This window comes from Mustela putorius, unplaced genomic scaffold, assembly GCF_011764305.1.
Source record: "Mustela putorius furo isolate JIRA1106 unplaced genomic scaffold, ASM1176430v1.1 tig00003942_pilon_pilon_pilon, whole genome shotgun sequence".
Lineage (NCBI taxonomy): Eukaryota > Metazoa > Chordata > Mammalia > Carnivora > Mustelidae > Mustela > Mustela putorius.
In genome coordinates this window covers 588356-607889 of record NW_025422087.1, presented here as the reverse complement: position 1 = coordinate 607889, position 19534 = coordinate 588356, and the positions used below count along the sequence as shown (strand labels likewise).

The following is a 19534-nucleotide window of genomic DNA, read 5'->3' as shown; positions in this document are numbered from 1 at the left end:
TATTGAGATGATCATCTAGTTTTTATCCTTCATTGTTATGATGTCTTACATTCTTTTTGGATGTTAAGCCAATTTTGCATTCTTGCGATAAATCCCATTTGGTGTTTATGTATAGCCCTATATATAATTCTAGTTTTGTCATGTTTGATAGTTTGATGAAAATTTTGCATTTGTACTCTTCTATGAAATTTCTTTTAAAATCAGTTATGAAAATAGAGAAGAAATATCATTTATACCATCTTACATGATTACGTAATTTCCTTTGCCAATGTTCTTGTAGACTGGATTTACTTATTTTTAATCTGAGGAACTTCTTTTAGTATTTCTTGGAAAGTGTGTATTATAGTAAAAAGTCTTCTCATTTCTCTGTTAATATGGGAATATCTTTATTTTGCCTCCATTTTTGAAAGACTATTTTGCTGGGAATAAGATTCTTGGTTGACAGGTATTTCATTCTTTCAAAACTTTGAATTTGTCATCCCACTGCCTTCTGGCCTCCATTTTTTTGGGTGCAATGAGAAGTCATCTGAAAATCTTATTGGAGCTCCCTTGTACCTGAGTCATTGTTCTTTTGCTGCTTTTAATCTTATCCCATCATTTTTGGCTTTCAAAATTTTTGCTACAATGTGTCTCAATATAGATCTCTTTGAAGTTATCTCACTTAAAGTTCACTGAGCCCTCTTGAATGTACACATTAATGTTATTAAGCTAATTTGAAGCTCTTTAGCTATAATTTCCTTGAATATTTTGCCTATTTTACTTTTTTTCCTGCTCTTATTCTTATACTCCCATATGCCTATATTGGTGTGTTTAAAGACTATCATCTCTGAGTCTGTTCATTATTATTTTCATCATTCTACTTTCTCTCTGGTCTTCAAATTGCATACTTTCTATTAAAGTAAGATCAGGTTTCATAAACCTACCATTGAGCCACTCTAATGAATTGTTCTTTTTTTTTTAATTAGAAGTTTTCATTTTGTTATTATAATTTATATCTCTAAATCAACAATTTGTTTGATGTGCCTTCATACCTTTAAGCATTTCTTTTGGTTCTTTGAACATGTTTATATCAGCTAATTTGAACTCTGTTAAATCTGACATGTAGGCCTTCTCATAGGCAATTTCTATTACCTACTTACTTCTTGGTGTACAGGTCATGCAGTCCTGTCTCTTTGTGTGTCTTATACTTTTTGGTTGTTGAAAACTGGAAATTTTACATAACACATTGTAGCTACTCTGAATACTAATCCCCCTTCCTTCCAAAGCTTATATTTGTTTTGATGTTTGTTTGTTTTGTGATTTGGCTGGCTATTTTAGTGAAGTCCATTAAACCTTGGTTTTGTACCTTGGAAGGTGAAGCCCTGGGCAAGCAAAGCCACCTTGGTTTTATCTGGTCTGTCCTGACTGTGTATTTCCCTGATTTCTCCATTAAGATATCTGACTCATTTGGCATTACACCAGTTGTTAGGCTCCACTAATTACTCACGGGCTAGTCTATTAGTTTTGACAGTGTTCTGGGGCATAAATTGTACAGCAGTCTGATCCAATTAAATTCAGAATTGGATAATTTTGAGACAAGTCTTTGAGGTTTGTTCTTACCTTGAAGAGCTATTTTTGTTTTTGTGCTTGGTTCATTCTGGTAAACTAGTAGGCCTATGATTATCTTATTGGTCTCAATTAGGAAGAGTTATTATTTTTGAGAACATCCCTAGACTTGAATTCTCTCTCCCTCTGTTTCAAATAGTCACGTCCTTTGGGAAGAGTTTTAGAGCTCTCTCTTTGTATGTACTACCTGTCACAATAGGCAAAACTTATTGCCACTACACTCGGTGACAGTGAGGTTGTAGTCACTGGTCTTCTTGGCTTGCCTTCCCAGTAATCTCTTAGAGATTCTCTGCCTTACAAGCAAGCTGTTGTGAGAGTGATCAGGAACTCAGTATTCTTAGCGTGTCATGCTTGTGGCAGAAACTGTCCTATGGATATAAGTTGATTGGAAAAGAGGAGCTCTAATCTCTTAGCCACACTCATCAATTTTGCCTCTTTAACTTAGAGTTGAAGGGGGGATGAGAAATGCTAGTAGGCTGCCCCTCCTGTGAGATATGGTAACCCTGATTGAAAATTGAGAAGACTATTAGTCCTACACTCTTAACCACCTCTGTCTACAGTGGGGCTTCCATCAAGCTAGGCTGTGAATAAGAGAGTGAAGGAGTAGGTCATGGCTACAATGCCACAGACTTTTAGCATTCTTACTGAGTTGCAATAGATTTGCTTAAGTAAATGTTTCTTCATTTGTGTTTTAAGACAATATACAGAAAATTTGCAGAGTTGTGCTTTTATAGTTTTGACCAGTTTGGCTTATTTGGGTGGAGAGCAAATCCAAAGAGCCCCTCACACTTCCATCCCAAAAGGAACTTCTTTTTCTTTTTTTTTTCAATAATTTTTTTTTTTTACATTTTATTTATTTGAAAGATCATAAGTAGGCAGAGAGACAGGCAGAGAGAGACAGGGAAGCAGGCTCCCTGCTGAGCAGAGAGCCCAAACCGGGGCTGGATCCCAGGATCCTGGGATCATTACCTGAGCCAAAGGCAGAGGCTTCAACTCACTAAGCCACCCAGGCGCCCCCAAAAGGAACTTCTTGTAAACTGGTGATTTTGCTATATTTATCATTTGAAAGTTTTGCCCATTTTCATTACAAGAAAGGACTTTAGCTATATTAGTGGAAGATCAGTTCTTTTAAATACCAACAAACACAAACACATGCAACTCAAACTCAATGTTTAAAAGAAATATGTCCACAGTAATATGCAATATGTCCACTGGCAATATGCCTAGTAATACCCAATGGAAATTAAATCTGATTAAAGAAAAATAATTACATTTTATACTTTAATTTGTAGATGTGAAGCCATTGTACACCCATAGTATATACTTCGTAAGGGCATCTCATATGTTTAATTGTATTAGATCCAAGTCAGTCTGTAGAAAAACTTCCCAAATAATTTTTTTTTGTTGTTTAATTTTACATCAGGATCACTGCTTCAATCTTATTACTAGATATGGGTCTATTCAGGTTGTCAATTTCTTCCTGGTTCAATTTTGGGAGTTTATAGTTTTCCAGGAATGCATCCATTTCATCTAGGTTGCTTAGCTTATTGGCTTATAACTGTTGATAATAACTTCTGATGATTTTTTCTAGTTCCTTGGTGTGAGTTGTGATCTCTCCCTTTTCATTCATACTTTTATTAATTTGAGCTTTCTCTCTTTTCTTTTGGATTAACATGGCTAATGGTTTATCGATCTTATTGGTTCTTTCAAAAAACCAGCTTCTAGTTTCATTGATATGCTCTACTTTATCTCTAGATTCTAACTCATTGATCTCTGCTCTAATCTTGATTATTTCCTTTCTTGTGTGTGGAGTTGGCTTAATTTGTTGTTGATTCTCCAGTTCTTTAAGGTGTAGGGACAGCTGGTGTATTCTGGATTTTTCAATTTTTTTGAGGGAGGCTTGGATGGCTATGTATTTACCCCTTAGGACCGCCTTTAACATACCCCATAGATTTTGGACCGAAGTGTCTTTATTCTCATTGGTTTCCATGAATTGTTTCAGTTCTTCTTTGATCTCCTGGTTGATGCAAGCATTCTTTTTTTTTTCACATTTGTTAATTTTTTATTTTTTATAAACATATATTTTTATCCCCAGGGGTACAGGTCTGTGAATCACCAGGTTTACACACTTCACAGCACTCACCAAAGCACATACCCTCCCCAATGTCCATAATCCCACCCCCTTCTCCCAAACCCCCTCCCCCCAGCAACCCTCAGTTTGTTTTGTGAGATTAAGAGTCACTTATGGTTTGTCTCCCTCCCAATCCCATCTTGTTTCATTTATTCTTCTCCTACCCACTTAAGCCCCCATGTTGCATCACCACTTCCTCATATCAGGGAGATCATATGATAGTTGTCTTTCTCTGCTTGACTTATTTCGCTAAGCATGATACGCTCTAGTTCCATCCATGTTGTTGCAAATGGCAAGATTTCATTTCTTTTGATGGCTGCATAGTATTCCACTGTGTATATATACCACATCTTCTTGATCCATTCATCTGTTGATGGACATCTAGGTTCTTTCCATAGTTGGCTATTGTGGACATTGCTGCTATAAACATTTGGGTGCACGTGCCCCTTTGGATCACTACGTTTGTATCTTTAGGGTAAATACCCAATAGTGCAATTGGTGGGTCATAGGGCAGTTCTATTTTCAACATTTTGAGGAACCCCCATGCTGTTTTCCAGAGTGGCTGCACCAGCTTGCATTCCCACCAACAGTGGAGGAGGGTTCCCATTTCTCCGCATCCTCGCCAGCATCTGTCATTTCCTGATTTGTTGATTTTAGCCATTCTGACTGGTGTGAGGTGATATCTCATTGTGGTTTTGATTTGTATTTCCCTGATGCCGAGTGATATGGAGCACTTTTTCATGTGTCTGTTGGCCATCTGGATGTCTTCTTTGCAGAAATGTCTGTTCATGTCCTCTGCCCATTTCTAGATTGGATTATTTGTTCTTTGGGTGTTGAGTTTGCTAAGTTCTTTATAGATTCTGGACACTAGTCCTTTATCTGATATGTCGTTTGCAAATATCTTCTCCCATTCTGTCAGTTGTCTTTTGATTTTGTTAACTGTTTCCTTTGCTGTGCAAAAGCTTTTGATCTTGATGAAATCCCAATAGTTCATTTTTGCCCTTGCTTCCCTTGCCTTTTGCATTGTTCCTAGGAAGATGTTGCTGCGGCTGAGGTCGAAGAGGTTGCTGCCTGTGTTCTCCTCAAGGATTTTGATGGATTCCTTTTGCACATTGAGGTCCTTCATCCATTTTGAGTCTATTTTTGTGTGTGGTGTAAGGAAATGGTCCAATTTCATTTTTCTGCATGTGTCTGTCCAATTTTCCCAGCACCATTTATTGAAGAGGCTGTCTTTTTTCCATTGAACATTCTTTCCTGCTTTGTTGAAGATTAGTTGACCATAGAGTTGAGGGTCTATTTCTGGGCTCTCTATTCTGTTCCATTGATCTATGTGTCTGTTTTTGTGCCAGTACCATGCTGTCTTGATGATGACAGCTTTGTAATAGAGCTTGAAGTCTGGAATTGTGATGCCACCAACGTTGGCTTTCTTTTTCAATATTCCTTTGGCTATTCGAGGTCTTTTCTGGTTCCATATAAATTTTAGCATTATTTGTTCCATTTCTTTGAAAAAGATGGATGGTACTTTGATAGGAATTGCATTAAATGTGTAGATTGTTTTAGGTAGCATACACATTTTCACAATATTTATTCTTCCAATCCAGGAGCATGGAACATTTTTCCATTTCTTTGTTTCTTCCTCAATTTCTTTCATGAGTACTTTATAGTTTTCTGAGTATAGATTCTGTGTCTCTTTTGTTAGGTTTATTCCTAGGTATCTTATGGTTTTGGATGCAATTGTAAATGGAATTGACTCCTTAATTTCTCTTTCTTCTGTCTTGCTGTTGGTGTAGAGAAATGCAACTGATTTCTGTGCATTGATTTTATATCCTGACACTTTACTGAATTCCTGTATAAGTTCTAGCAGTTTTGGAGTGGAGTCTTTTGGGTTTTCCACATATAGTATCATATCATCTGCGAAGAGTGATAATTTGACTTCTTCTTTGCCGATTTGGATGCCTTTAATTTCCTTTTGTTGTCTGATTGCTGAGGCTAGGACCTCTAGTACTATGTTGAATAGCAGTGGTGATAATGGACTTCCCTGCCGTGTTCCTGATATTGAGGTATGTGCCCTCTATCCCTACACTTTGAAGAGTTTTGATCAGGAAGGGATGCTGTACTTTGTCAAATGCTTTTTCAGCATCTATTGAGAGTATCTTATGGTTCTTGTTCTTTCTTTTATTGATGTGTTGTATCACATTGACTGATTTGCGGATGTTGAACCAACCTTGCAGCCCTGGAATAAATCCCACTTGGTCGTGGTGAATAATCTTTTTAATGTACTGTTGAATCCTATTGGCTAGTATTTTGTTGAGTATTTTCGCATCGGTGTTCATTAAGGATATTGGTCTATAGCTCTCTTTTTTGGTGGGATCCTTGTCTGGTTTTGGGATCAAGGTGATGCTGGCCTCATAAAATAAGTTTGGAAGTTTTCCTTCCATTTCTATTTTTTGGAACAGTTTCAAGAGAATAGGAATTAGTTCTTCTTTAAATGTTTGGTAGAATTCCCCCGGGAAGCCATCTGGTCCTGGGCTTTTGTTTGTTTGGAGATTTTTAATGACTGTTTCAATCTCCTTACTGGTTATGGGTCTGTTCAGGCTTTCTATTTCTTCCTCGTTCAGTTGTGGTAGTTTATATGTTTCTAGGAATGCATCCATTTCTTCCAGATTGTCAAATTTGTTGGCATAGAGTTGCTCATAGTATGTTCTTATAATAGTTTGTATTTCTTTGGTGTTAGTTGTGATCTCTCCTCTTTCATTCATGATTTTATTTATTTGGGTCCTTTCTCTTTTCTTTTTGATACGTTGGGCCAGGGGTTTATCAAGTTTATTAATTCTTTCAAAGAACCAGCTCCTAGTTTCGTTGATTTGTTCTATTGTTTTTTTGGTTTTTATTTCATTGATTTCTGCTCTGATATTTATGATTTCTCTTCTCCTGCTTGGCTTAGGGTTTCTTTCTTGTTCTTTCTCCAGCTCCTTTAGGTGTAGGGTTAGGTTGTGTACCTGAGACCTTTCTTGTTTCTTGAGAAAGGCTTGTACCGCTATATATTTTCCTCTCAGGACTGCCTTTGTTGTGTCCCACAGATTTTGAACCGTTGTATTTTCATTATCATTTGTTTCCATGATTTTTTTCAATTCTTCTTTAATTTCCCGGTTGACCCATTCATTCTTTAGAAGGATGCTGTTTAGTCTCCATGTATTTGGGCTCTTTCCAAACTTCCTTTTGTGGTTGAGTTCTAGCTTTAGAGCATTGTGGTCTGAAAATATGCAGGGAATGATCCCAATCTTTTGATACCGGTTGAGTCCTGATTTAGGACCGAGGATGTGATCTATTCTGGAGAATGTTCCATGTGCACTAGAGAAGAATGTGTATTCTGTTGCTTTGGGATGAAATGTTCTGAATATATCTGTGATGTCCATCTGGTCCAGTGTGTCGTTTAAGGCCTTTATTTCCTTGCTGATCTTTTGCTTGGATGATCTGTCCATTTCAGTGAGGGGAGTGTTAAAGTCCCCTACTATTATTGTATTATTGTTGATGTGTTTCTTTGATTTTGTTATTAATTGGTTTATATAGTTGGCTGCTCCCACGTTGGGGGCATAGATATTTAAAATTGTTAAATCTTCTTGTTGGACAGATCCTTTGAGTATTATATAGTGTCCTTCCTCATCTCTTATTATAGTTTTTGGCTTAAAATCTAATTGATCTGATATAAGGATTGCCACTCCTGCTTTCTTCTGATGTCCATTAGCATGGTAAATTCTTTTCCACCCCCTCACTTTAAATCTGGAGGTGTCTTCGGGCTTAAAATGAGTTTCTTGGAGGCAACATTTAGATGGGTTTTGTTTTTTCATCCATTCTGATACCCTGTGTCTTTTGACAGGGGCATTTAGCCCACTAACATTCAGGGTAACTATTGAGAGATATGAATTTAGTGCCATTGTATTGCCTGTAAGGAGACTGTTACCCTATATGGTCTCTGTTCCTTTCTGATCTACCACTTGTAGGCTCTCTCTTTGCTTAGAGGACCCCTTTCAATATTTCCTGTAGAGCTGGTTTGGTATTTGCAAATTCTTTCAGTTTTTGTTAGTCCTGGAAGCTTTTAATCTCTCCTTCTATTTTCAATGATAGCCTAGCTGGATATAGTATTCTTGGCTGCATGTTTTTCTCGTTTAGTGCTCTGACAATATCATGCCAGCTCTTTCTGGCCTGCCAGGTCTCTGTGGATAAGTCAGCTGCCAATCTAATATTTTTACCATTGTATGTTTCAGACTTCTTTTCCCGGGCTGCTTTCAGGATTTTCTCTTTGTCACTGAGACTTGTAAATTTTACTATTAGGTGACGGGGTGTGGGCCTATTCTTATTGATTTTGAGGGGCGTTCTCTGAACCTCCTGAATTTTGATGCTCGTTCCCTTTGCCATATTGGGGAAATTCTCCCCAATAATTCTCTCCAGTATACCTTCTGCTCCCCTCTCTCTCTGTTCTTTTTCTGGAATCCCAATTATTCTAATGTTGTTTCCTCTTATGGTGTCACTTATCTCTCGAATTCTCCCCTTGTGGTCCAGTAGCTTTTTGTCCCTCTTTTGCTCAGCTTCTTTATTCTCTGTCATTTGGTCTTCTATATCACTAATTCTTTCTTCTGCCTCATTTATCCTAGCAGTGAGAGCCTCCATTTTTGATTGCACCTCATTAATAGCTTTTTTAATTTCAACTTGGTTAGATTTTAGTTATTTTATTTCTCCAGAAAGGGCTTTTATATCTCTCGAGAGGGTTTCTCTAATATCTTCCATGCCTTTTTTGAGCCCGGCTAGAACCTTGAGAATTGTCATTCTGAACTCTAGATCTGACATATTACCAATGTCTGTATTGATTAGGTCCCTAGCCTTCGGTACTGCCTCTTGTTCTTTTTTTGTGTTGAATTTTTCCATCTTGTCATTTTGTCCAGATAAGAGTATATGAAGGGGCAAGTAAAATACTAAAAGGGTCACAACAACCCCTGGAAAATATGCTTTAACCAAATTAGAAGAGATCCAAAATCGTGAGGGGGGAGAAAGGGGATAAAAAGAGGTTCAAAAAGGAAGAAAGAAAAAAAAAAAAGACAAACGAAAAAAAAAGAAAAGAACTAAAAAAAAGAAAACACCTAAGAAAAATGTAAAAAAGAAAAAATATATTTATTAGATAAACTAGTAAAAAATCGTTAAAAAAGAAAAAGGTAACCGTTAAAAAAAAATTTTACCCGAAGGTGAGAAAAACAAACAAACAAACAATGAAAAAGAAAAAAATTAAATTAACTGCAAGACTAAAAATAATCACAGGGAAAAAGCCATGAGTTCCGTGCTTGGCTTTCTCCTCCTCTGGAATTCTGCTGCTCTCCTTGGTATTGAAACCGCACTCCTTGGTAGGTGAACTTGGTCTCGGCTGGATTTCTTGTTGATCTTCTGGGGCGGGGCCTGTTGTAGTGATTCTCAAGTGTCTTTGCCCCAGGCGGAATTACACTGCCTTTACCTGGGGCCGGGGTGAGTAATCCGCTCGGGTTTGCTTTCAGGAGCTTTTGTTCCCTGAGCGCTTTCCGTAGAGTTCCGGAGGATGGGAGTACAAATGGCGGCCTCTTGATCTCCGGCCCGGAGGAGCCGAGAGCCCAGGCCCACACTCCTCAGTGCGCCCTCAGAGAACAGCGCCCAGTTACTCCCGTCTGCCTGACCTCCAGCCGCGCTTCGAGCTCACTGAGCCTGCGACCGGTTCAAGGTCACCCCAAGCTGCGAGCTTACTGTCGGCTCTGTCTCTGTAGCCGGCTTTCCCGTTCCAATACCCGCAAGCTCTGAGACACTCAGACTCAGACTCAGGATCAGACTCAGATCCTTCTGTGACCCTGAGGGGCCTGAGGCCACGCTGACCCCGCGTGGGCTTCACCCCGGTTTAGCCTCTGGAGCGATGTCCCTCAGCGGAACAGACTTTTAAAAGTCCTGATTTTGTGCGCGGTTGCTCCGCTGCTTGCCGGGAGCCGGCCCCTCCCCCCGGGGTTTATCTTCTCGTCGCTTTGGATTCACTTCTCCGCCGGTCCTACCTTTCAGAAAGTGGTTGTTTTTCTGTTTCCAGAATTGCTGTTCTTCTCTTCGATCTGCGGATGGATTTTCAGCTGTTTGCAATCTTTAGATAAGCTATCTAGCTGATCTCCGGCTAGCTGAAGTAGTCTCAGCCTGCTACTTCTCCGCCATCTTGACTCCTCCCTCTGATCCAAGCATTCTTAAGCAAGGTGGTCTTTAACTTCCAGGTATTTGAGTTCCTGCCAAACTTTTCTTGTGATTGAGCTCCAGTTTCAAAGCATTGTGGTCTGAAAATATGAAGGGAATAATCTCAGTCTTTTGGTATCGGTTGAGCCCTGATTTGTGACCCAGTACGTGGTCTATTCTTGAGAAGGTTCCATGTGCACTTGAGAAGAATGTGTATTCTGTTTTGTTAGGGTGGAATGTTCTGTATATATCTATGAGGTCCATCTGGTCCAATGTGTCATTCAATGCTCTTGTTTCCTTATTGATTTTCTGCTTGGATGATCCGTCTATTGCTGAGAGAGGCATGTTAAGATCTCCTACTATTAATGTATTCATATCAATATGACTCTATCTTGATTAACAGTTTTCTTATGTAATTGACTGCTCCCATATTGGGGGCATAAATATTTATAATTGTTAGATCTTTTGGTGGATAGAAAAGAGACTTGGTCCAATAATAAAGTATACTGAACTTGTATTATAGTCTAAATTGAAACGTGAAGTTTGGGAAGTGAAACAAGAAACAGACATAAATTTCAAACTTATACAAGGTGTTGAGCTTTCTATCAGACGTGCTGACTCAATTACTTATTACAAATTAACAATAAAAGCACCAATTTTCAATTTATATATGTCAAAGACCAGGAAAATGTGTTCTAAAGATCAATTGTTAAATGTCAATTCATTTATTATTATTTATTTATTTATTATTTATATAATTCATAATTTATTATGTAATATTTATTTATTATTATTTATATATTTATATATTATATATTTATATATAACAATAAAAGCACTAATATTCAATTTATTTATGTCAAAGACCAGGAAAATGTGTTCTAAAGATCAATTTTTAAATGTCAATTTATTATTTATTATTATTTATATAATAAATTATAATTTATTTTTATATGAATAATATGTAATATATTATTTATTATTGTTAAATGTCAATGTAATTATAATATTACATATCGGTAAATATTTTTAAATCCCATTTTTTTTTTGCCTTAAGTTCTTTCTGTGGAGACATACTTATAAACACACATACACACAACACAGAATATTGGGCCCAGTGAGAAAAACATACTCTTTGTTGAATATATGAAACAATGAAGCTATTACCATGCTCCAGCATTTTCATGGGCATCCAGAAGAGAATGAAGGAATGGATCAAAGCATTTAAGCATTGAAACCAAAACACCTAAAAGAAAGCAAGGCAAGAAAGTTATGCTAGTACACTGGTCTAAACCCAAAAACATGTGATATTATAAAATTGCTTATAGTTTAAAACAGTTATAAAGCCAAAATATTTTATTGAAGATGGAAAAATTCCATTTCTTTTACTTCTAAAAGAAATGACTGGGAATGTATGAGATATTATTTGAAAAGAAAAGTTAAATGTAAATGTATGGAACTCAAATATAGGATATTTGTTTTAAAAAACTATAAAGTCCTGGGGTGCCTGGGTGGCTCAGTGGGTTAAAGCCTCTGCCTTCAGCTCAGGTCATGATCCCAGCATCCTGGGATGGAGCCCCACGTCAGGCTCTCTGCTCAGAAGGAAGCCTGCTTCCTCCTCTCTCTCTGCTTGCCTCTCTGCCTACTTGTGATCTCAGTCTGTCAAATAAATAAATAAAATCTTTTTTAAAAAATTAAAAAAATAAAAAATTACAAAGTCCTAAATTATCTAATGAAAAAGAACCAGAAGTAATTTTTAAAAGAAATAAAAATATTTTTAATACTTAGGCTATAGTATTTTAAATAATTTCATACCTTATTTCATATGATACACTCTGAACCTTTACATCTCCACCTAGACTCTGGTCAAAATAAATTTTAAGGTACCACATACAATTTTATTAGAAGAAATCTTAATAATATAAGATCTTTGGAGTCAGACAAGAGTACACCTTGGGGTTAGATGGTTGAACTCCTTTGTTTAAAAATATATCAGTTATTTTCATGCTTGCCAGGAAGACTCACCAATAAAGGACTAAAGAAGAAAAAAATGTGGAAAAACATATTTTGTCCTGTGACCTAAATTTCCTGGAGCAAAGCTGTTTTTAGGAAAGAATGTAAGAAACTGGTTTAAAAGCACAGTTAATGCTAAATTGGAAAACCTCAAGACTCATGGAACATTGGGTAAAATACATTGAAGTTTTTGTCTCAGTACTGGAGAAAAATTATCCTTGTACTTAGCACAACTCCTGTCCTTCCTAATAAATATTAAGATGCAGATCCACAAGGATTAAATTTTTTCCAGAACAAAACTCAAGAATAGTCATGGTAATATCAAATAAAAGGTTTCTGTACACAGCAAAGGAAGCTAACAACTAAACAAAAAAAACAAAAAAGGAGAAAATATTTGCAAATGATACATCCAATAAGGGGCAAATATCCAAAATACATGTAAAAACTTCTACAATTCAACACCAAAAAAACAAATAATCTGATTAAAAATGAGAAGACATTTTTCTAAAGGCAGATGGCCAACTTACACATTAAAAGATGCTCAATATCACTCATCATCATGTTAATGCAAATCAAGATAGCAATATAACTTTCTATCTATCAGAATGGCTAAAATCAAAAACACAAAAAACAAGTGTTTAAGAGGATGTGAAGAAAAAGGAACTCTTGTGCACTGTTGGTTGCAATGCAAAGTGATTCAGCCACTGTAGAATACAGTATGGAGGTTTCTCAAAAAATTAAACATAGAAATACCATATAATTTAGTAATTCTACTACTGGGTATTTACAAAACAAAAACACTAATTGAAACATATATATGCACTCCTATGTTTACTGGTAATTAAGAAAATGCTCTTCAAAGGAGCCAGATGAAAAAAAGACACAGCAAAGTCATAAAGATGAAGATAACAGTAATTCCACATTAAAACAATGCAAGAAGGGACCTCTGGGTGGCTCAGTGGGTTAAAGCCTCTGCCTTCGGCTAAGGTCATGATCCCAGGGCCTGTGATCAAGCCCCACATCAGGCTCTCTGCTTGGCAGGGAGCCTCCTTTCTCTTGGCCTGCCTTTCCACCTACTTGTGATCTCTGTATGTCAAACAAATAAATTTTTTTAAAAATTAAAAAAAAAAAAAACAATTCAAGAAGACAATAGAAATTACCGAAAGAAATAAACTATCAACCTAAAATTTTATGCCAAGCAAAAATAAGTTTTAAAAGTAAAGGAAAATGAAGATTTTTTTGAGATATATATAAAAGCTGAAAGAGTTCATCATCAGCAGATTTACACTACAAGAAATTTTAAAAGAAGTCCTTCAGGCAGAAAGAAAATTACAATAAATAATAATGTGAATCTACATGAAGGACAGAAGATCACTGGAAATAATAAATATATGGGTAAAGATTTAAGTGTTTCTCTTGCTGGGATGCCTGGGTAGCTCAATTGGTTAAGCATCTGCCTTTGGCTCAGGTCATGATCCCAGGTTTCGGACCAAGTCCCTCATCGGGGAGCCTGATTCTTTCTCTGCCTGCTGTTCCCCTTGCTTGCTCAGTCTCCCTGACAAATAAATAATAAAAATCTTTTTGGGGGAAAAAAAACCGCAAGTTGTTTCTTTTGCTATTTAAATCACTTTTAAAAACAATTGTTCAAACACAAATATGAATATGGTACGGGGTTTTTAATATATGTAAAAGTAACATGTATGACAATAGACCAAAGGTCAGAAGGAAAGAAATGAGAGTATAGTATTAAGTTTTTAATACTGTGTGTGAATTAGTATATCACTTGAAGACTATATTAGCCTAAGGATGTATGGTATAAAGCCTAAAGCAAATTCTTAAAAAAAGAAAGAAAGAAAGAATTAAAACTAAAAAGCCAACAAGGAAATGAAATGGAACTCACAAAAATTAATACAAAAGAACTCAGAACAACAGGAAACAAGGAAAGAAATTATAATTGGGAAAAATGGAAAATATTTAGAAAGATGGTAAGTTTACACCAAAACATATCAATAAACACATTAAATATAAATGCTTTAAACACTCAATATAAAGGCAGATATTATTAGATTGGATAACAAAGCAAGACTACAAACCGCCTATAAGAAACATACTTTAAATATGAAGACACGAGTTATAAGACTGTTATAAGGTTATAAGGTTATATAAGTATAAGGATGGAAAAATAGAAACATAAAAAAAAGCTGAAGTGGTCATGCTAGACATGCTAGACAGTAGATTTCAGATCAAAGAAGAAAACAGACAATTTCTTAATGAAAATGGGATCAATCAAGACAATATAATAATCCTAAACATTGATATACCTCTTAAGAGTACCTCAAAATACATGATGCAAAGCTGACAGAATTTCAAAGGGATAGAGATGAATCTATACTTTCAGTTGGAGATTTTAGTTCCTCTCCATAATTGATAGGATAATGAACAGAAAATAAGAATGTAGAAGTTTGAATATGAACTTGACCTAATTTAATTATTCTGTTCAAGTTGAAATATTTATAAGATAGACTATATTTTGAGCCATGAAGCAATACATTTAAAAACCCATGTTTTTTCCAGGTGTCTATATTTTTTTACTGAAGTACAATTAACATATGGTGTTATATTAGTTTCAGGTGTACAATATAATGATGCAATAATTCTAAACATTACTCAGTGCTCATCATGATCAGTGTACTCCTAATTCTCTTTATTTCACCCATCCTCCTACCTAACTCTCATCTGGTAACCACCAGTTTGTTCTCTGTATATAAGAGTCTACTTCTCTTATATACTCTGTATATAAGAGTCTACTTCTTTGCTATTTTTGCATTGTTGTTCACTTATTGTTTCTTAAATTCCACATATGAGTGAAATCATATGTTATTTGTCTTTTTCTAACTTATTTCACTTAGCATTATATCCTCTAGGTCCATCCATGTTTTTGCAAATGACAAGATTTCATTCTTTTTCTGGCTGAGTAATATTCCAGTGTGTGTGTGTGTGTGTGTGTGTGTGTGTGTAGATATATAGATCTATCACATCTTTATCCATTCATCTATTGATGAACACTTGGGGTGCTTCCATATTTTGGCTATTGCAGACAATGCTGCAATAAATACAAGTGCATAGGTATTAATATGCAAAATATATAAAGAACTTACACAAATCAACACCAAAAAAAAAAACCCCACAAAAAAATAATGTGACTTAAAATGGGCAGATGGCCTGAATAGACATTTTTTTAAAGAAGATATAACAGATGATTAACTGACACATCAAAAGATGCTCAACATCACTATCATCATGGAAATATAAATGAAAACCACAATGAGATATCAATTTATACCTGTCAAAATGGTTAAAATAAAAAAAATATGAAAAATAGCAAATTTGGGGAGAATGTAGAGGAAAAGGAACCCTTGTGTACTATTGGTAGAAATGTAAATTGCTGTACCCACTGTTGAAAACAGTATGGAAGTTCCTCAAAAAGTTAAAAATATAATTATCATATGCTCTAGTATGGCACTACTGGGTACTTACCCAAAGAAAACAAAAACACTAATTTGAGAAGATACTTGCAGATGTCTGTATTTTTTAAATCTTCACTAATAATGATTGAGATGCAATTAGGTTTACTCTTATGGCCTGTAAAACTTTTTTAATTCCCCTGTTAAATCTCAACTCATGATCCCAGGAAGAAATCATACCAAAGGAATCATTTGTATTATCTAAAAAGACAAAAGTATTTGCCAGGACAGACCCACTGCACACAGCATGCCTCCTGAAGCTGCTCAGCACACAATTTGTGGGACCATATGAGGTGCCTTGTTTCTTTTTCTTAAGGTTTGTCTTCCCACATACTGTTATTTAAACCTCAATTCCCTGGTTAAACTAAACTACAAGGTAAATGATTGCACAGGGCTGCATCCCTTGCTTTGTAAATTATTTTTTTAAGCATCAGAAAAGGAAAAGACCAAAGGTAATGTTGGTGTTAAGTTGAGATTGAAAGGCCTGCAATAAATCTTCTGTTTACCTTTGTGTTGAAAGTATTCCCTGCCTGAGAAATCTTGTAGAGCTGTGGATATGCAAGCAGGCTCTTCTGACTGCAACACTGTTCAAAGATCCCCAGAGAAAAAGGTGGTAATGAAGTGAAAAGCTACATAGAAAACAAGGATTTGTTAAAAAGAACTTTTAATCTGTAACTGAGTTAATACTGTAGCAATGTCAATTTCCTGACTTTCATAATGTATTACAACTATTAAGCTATCATTATGGGGGAAACTGGTTGAAGGAGATACAGAACTGCTTTTGTATCTTCTGGTAAGTCTTAAGCTATTTAAAAATAAAAATTATTTGCGAAGAAGATATTAATGAAGTATATGGATTCCAACACATTTAACAAATCATGACTTTTTCTGATTGATTTTAAACTGTAAATGTTGCTTTATGAGCATTAAAATGAATTAATTTATTCTTGTTTAATGAGTATAAAAATAAATTGAATATCTAGATATTTAAATAAAGGCATAATATTGACAAATATATCTACCACTAATGACATCTGTATCCCTCATAAGAACCAGTTGCTTTATAAGCTAGTTCACTTTCCAGATCTTGGCACATAATATTGTGAATGTTAGGTTTAAAAAATACACGAAAATTCTTTATCTTGATAATTATTATCAGAACCAAAGGGATGTTTCCTATTCATCTACTCTTCAAATACTTTATTAACAATCATTATGCTAGCAACCATATTAAATTAAAAATACATGATCCTTTAAAAAGTTCTGGACCTTGTCAAGGAGGGAACCTTATAGTAGTAGGTATAATAATAAGAGAAAAAAATGGTGAGGTAAGAAGTTAAAAAAGGAGAAGAGAGGAAAATAGCAGGAAGATAGAAGTGACATATTTCTGCTCCATTTTGTTTCTGTTTAACCAGGGATTCTTCACAAAAAGCAACAAGATGGTACAAGCTTCAGTGAGCAAGCATTTTTCACATCTCTGAGCTTCTTGTGTCTGCTGTTGTCTTATTGGCTAACCCAGTCACAGGGCCAAACCCAGAGTCAGTGTGAGTGGGTACACCAAAAGGTGTGGATACAGAAGGGCATGAACAAATTGGGGGACCTTTATTATAACAATCTAACACAACATATGACCTTACATAGATTTTCTAGAATTTTTTCTAGAATTTTATACAGAATGTTAGCAGCAACTAAAGCAAGCATTATTGTCAATCCTTTTTTTTTTTTTTTTTTGGTCTTATTACACTGGATAGGACCTACGTATGGATGGTGTTGAATAGAAGTGGTAAGAACATACATTCTTCTCTTGTTCTTCATCTTAGGGGAACACACTTTGCCATTAGGTATGATGTTAGCTGTAGGTTTTTCACGGAAGCACTTTCTTAGTGTTCATCAGAAGCCAACGGCTGGTGCTGGTATAGACTGGGGTCCCAGGGCTCATGGAGGTGATAGGTTGGCTAGGGTACCCAGACCCTATCCATTAAGGAGAGATTAAGTCTCTGAATGTTAGAGTTAATTTACTTAACTTGTCATTTAATTATATCAGTATCTGCTTTATTTTTAATTACTTTCTAATGAGCTATGTTATTCTTACCTATTAGGATTCTAATGTGTTATTAATAAGTTAACACTATAGTTAAGAGATATTCATATTCATCACTAGTCATTTCTGAAGGCTTTTATTCTGTTGTTAATATAGCCCCTTTGGCTTTTTAAAAAATTATTGTTTACATCGTAAACATTTTCTCATCCTTTTTCTTTTTACCTGTGTCTTTATATTCGAAGTAGGCTTTTTAAAAATTTTACTTATTTATTTGACAAAGAGACTCACAGTGAGAAAGGGAACACAAGCAAAAGGAGTGGGAGAGGGAGAAGCAGGCTTTCCACTGACAGGGAGCCTAATGCGGGGTTCGATCCCAGGACCCTGGGATCATGACCTGAGCCAAAGGCAGACACTTAACAACTGAGTCACCCAGGTGTCCCCAAAATAGGTTTTGATTTTGTTAATCCAATCTGACAATATCTGCCTTTTAATTAGAATATTTAGACCACTTGCATTTCAGTGTAATTATAAATATGGTTGGATTTAAATCACCTTTTGTTGTTGTTGTTGTTGAATTTAGTCTTCCTCTTTACCTTATTTACTGACTTCTTTTGAAGTAATTGAACAATAAGATTTTATCATCATTATTGGTTCATTAGCCATAATTTTTGGTGGTTTCAGTTGTTAAGGTTTACAGTATACATACACAATGTATCACAAAATTCAAATAACAGTACACTCCCAAATTCCTCCTATTCTTTGTGCTATAGTTATATATTATTATTCTAAATTAATGAATACATTATTAATTTTGCTTTAAACAGTTATCTGTCATCATAACTGAAAATGAGTGGAAAAGGGTAAGTCTTTTATTAATGCCCACATAATTAACATTTTTGTTTTTCTTTCTTTCTTTGGATAGACCCAAATTTCATCCTAGTATACTTTTTCTTTTGTTTGAAGAGCTTCCCTCAACATTATTATAGGTCTGGTGATAAATCTTCTATTTATTTGGTTTATTTTCAGAAGACATTTTTGTTGCAAATAGAATTTTAGGTTAGTGGATTTCTTTTTTCTTTCAGATCTTTAAAGATATTCCATTGAGGTGCCTGGGTGGCTCAGTGGGTTAAGCCGCTGCCTTCGGCTCAGGTCATGATCTCAGGGTCCTGGGATCAAGGCCCGCATCAGGCTCTCTGCTCAGCGGGGAGCCTGCTTCCTCCTCTCTCTCTGCCTGCCTCTCTGCCTGCTTGTGATCTCTCTCTGTCAAATAAATAAAATCTTTAAAAAAAAAAAAAGATATGCCATTGTTTTCTGCCATGCATGGTTTTCTATATGCATTTATTTTCTATATGTAATATTTATCTGGTTGATTTAAAGATTATTCTCTTTGTCACTGATTTTCAACAATTTGGTTATGGAGAACATTTGTGTTTTTCTGATTTTTCTCTCTGTGCTTCTGTAATTGCTATGTCTTCAAATTTATTGATCCTATTTCTGAAGTTTCTAATTTGCTCTTAATCCTATCCAGCAAAATGTCCATTTTCTATTTGTATTTTTTATCATAAGGTTCTATTTGATTCATTTCTATTACTTCTGTTTTTCTCCTCATTATGTTCATTTCTTCCTTTATATTCTGGCACATGCTTTAAAATACCTGTTTTAAGTTCTTATCTATTAATTCTAACAACTTTATAATTTTTGTATCTGTTCTCATTGCCTTATTTTTCACATTATGGATCTTATTCTCCTATTTCTTTGCATGACCATTATCTTTTATTGGATACACTACTTCAAATTTTGTGTTGAGTACTTAAATTTTTTTCCAATTCCTTATTTTTAGTTTATTTGTATATATTGTTTTCCATGGCTTTAGAGGCCCCTAAGTCTCTCTATTTTTTTCTTTTTTAAGATTTATTTATTTTTAATTTTTTGGAATTTTTTTATGTTCAGTTAGCCAACATATAGTACATCATTCATTTCTGATGTGGGGCTCAA

The 19534-nt window shown here is 35.4% G+C and overlaps 1 protein-coding gene across 5 annotated transcripts in view; it reads right to left on the bottom strand.

Moving 5' to 3' along the window:
* Window positions 1-19534, bottom strand: part of LOC101678481 (phospholipid-transporting ATPase IB-like) — a 231800-nt gene that overhangs the window by 45538 nt on the left and 166728 nt on the right. For 4 of the 5 annotated variants that reach the window (XM_045069633.1, XM_045069637.1, XM_045069634.1 and 1 more), the window contains 2 exons: window positions 16005-16127; window positions 11129-11207 (listed from right to left, as the gene is read on the bottom strand). In XM_045069633.1, the coding sequence (XP_044925568.1) occupies window positions 11129-11207; window positions 16005-16127 (202 nt within the window). The remainder of the gene's footprint in view (window positions 1-11128; window positions 11208-16004; window positions 16128-19534) is intronic. The other variant, XM_045069635.1, reaches the window with a different exon arrangement.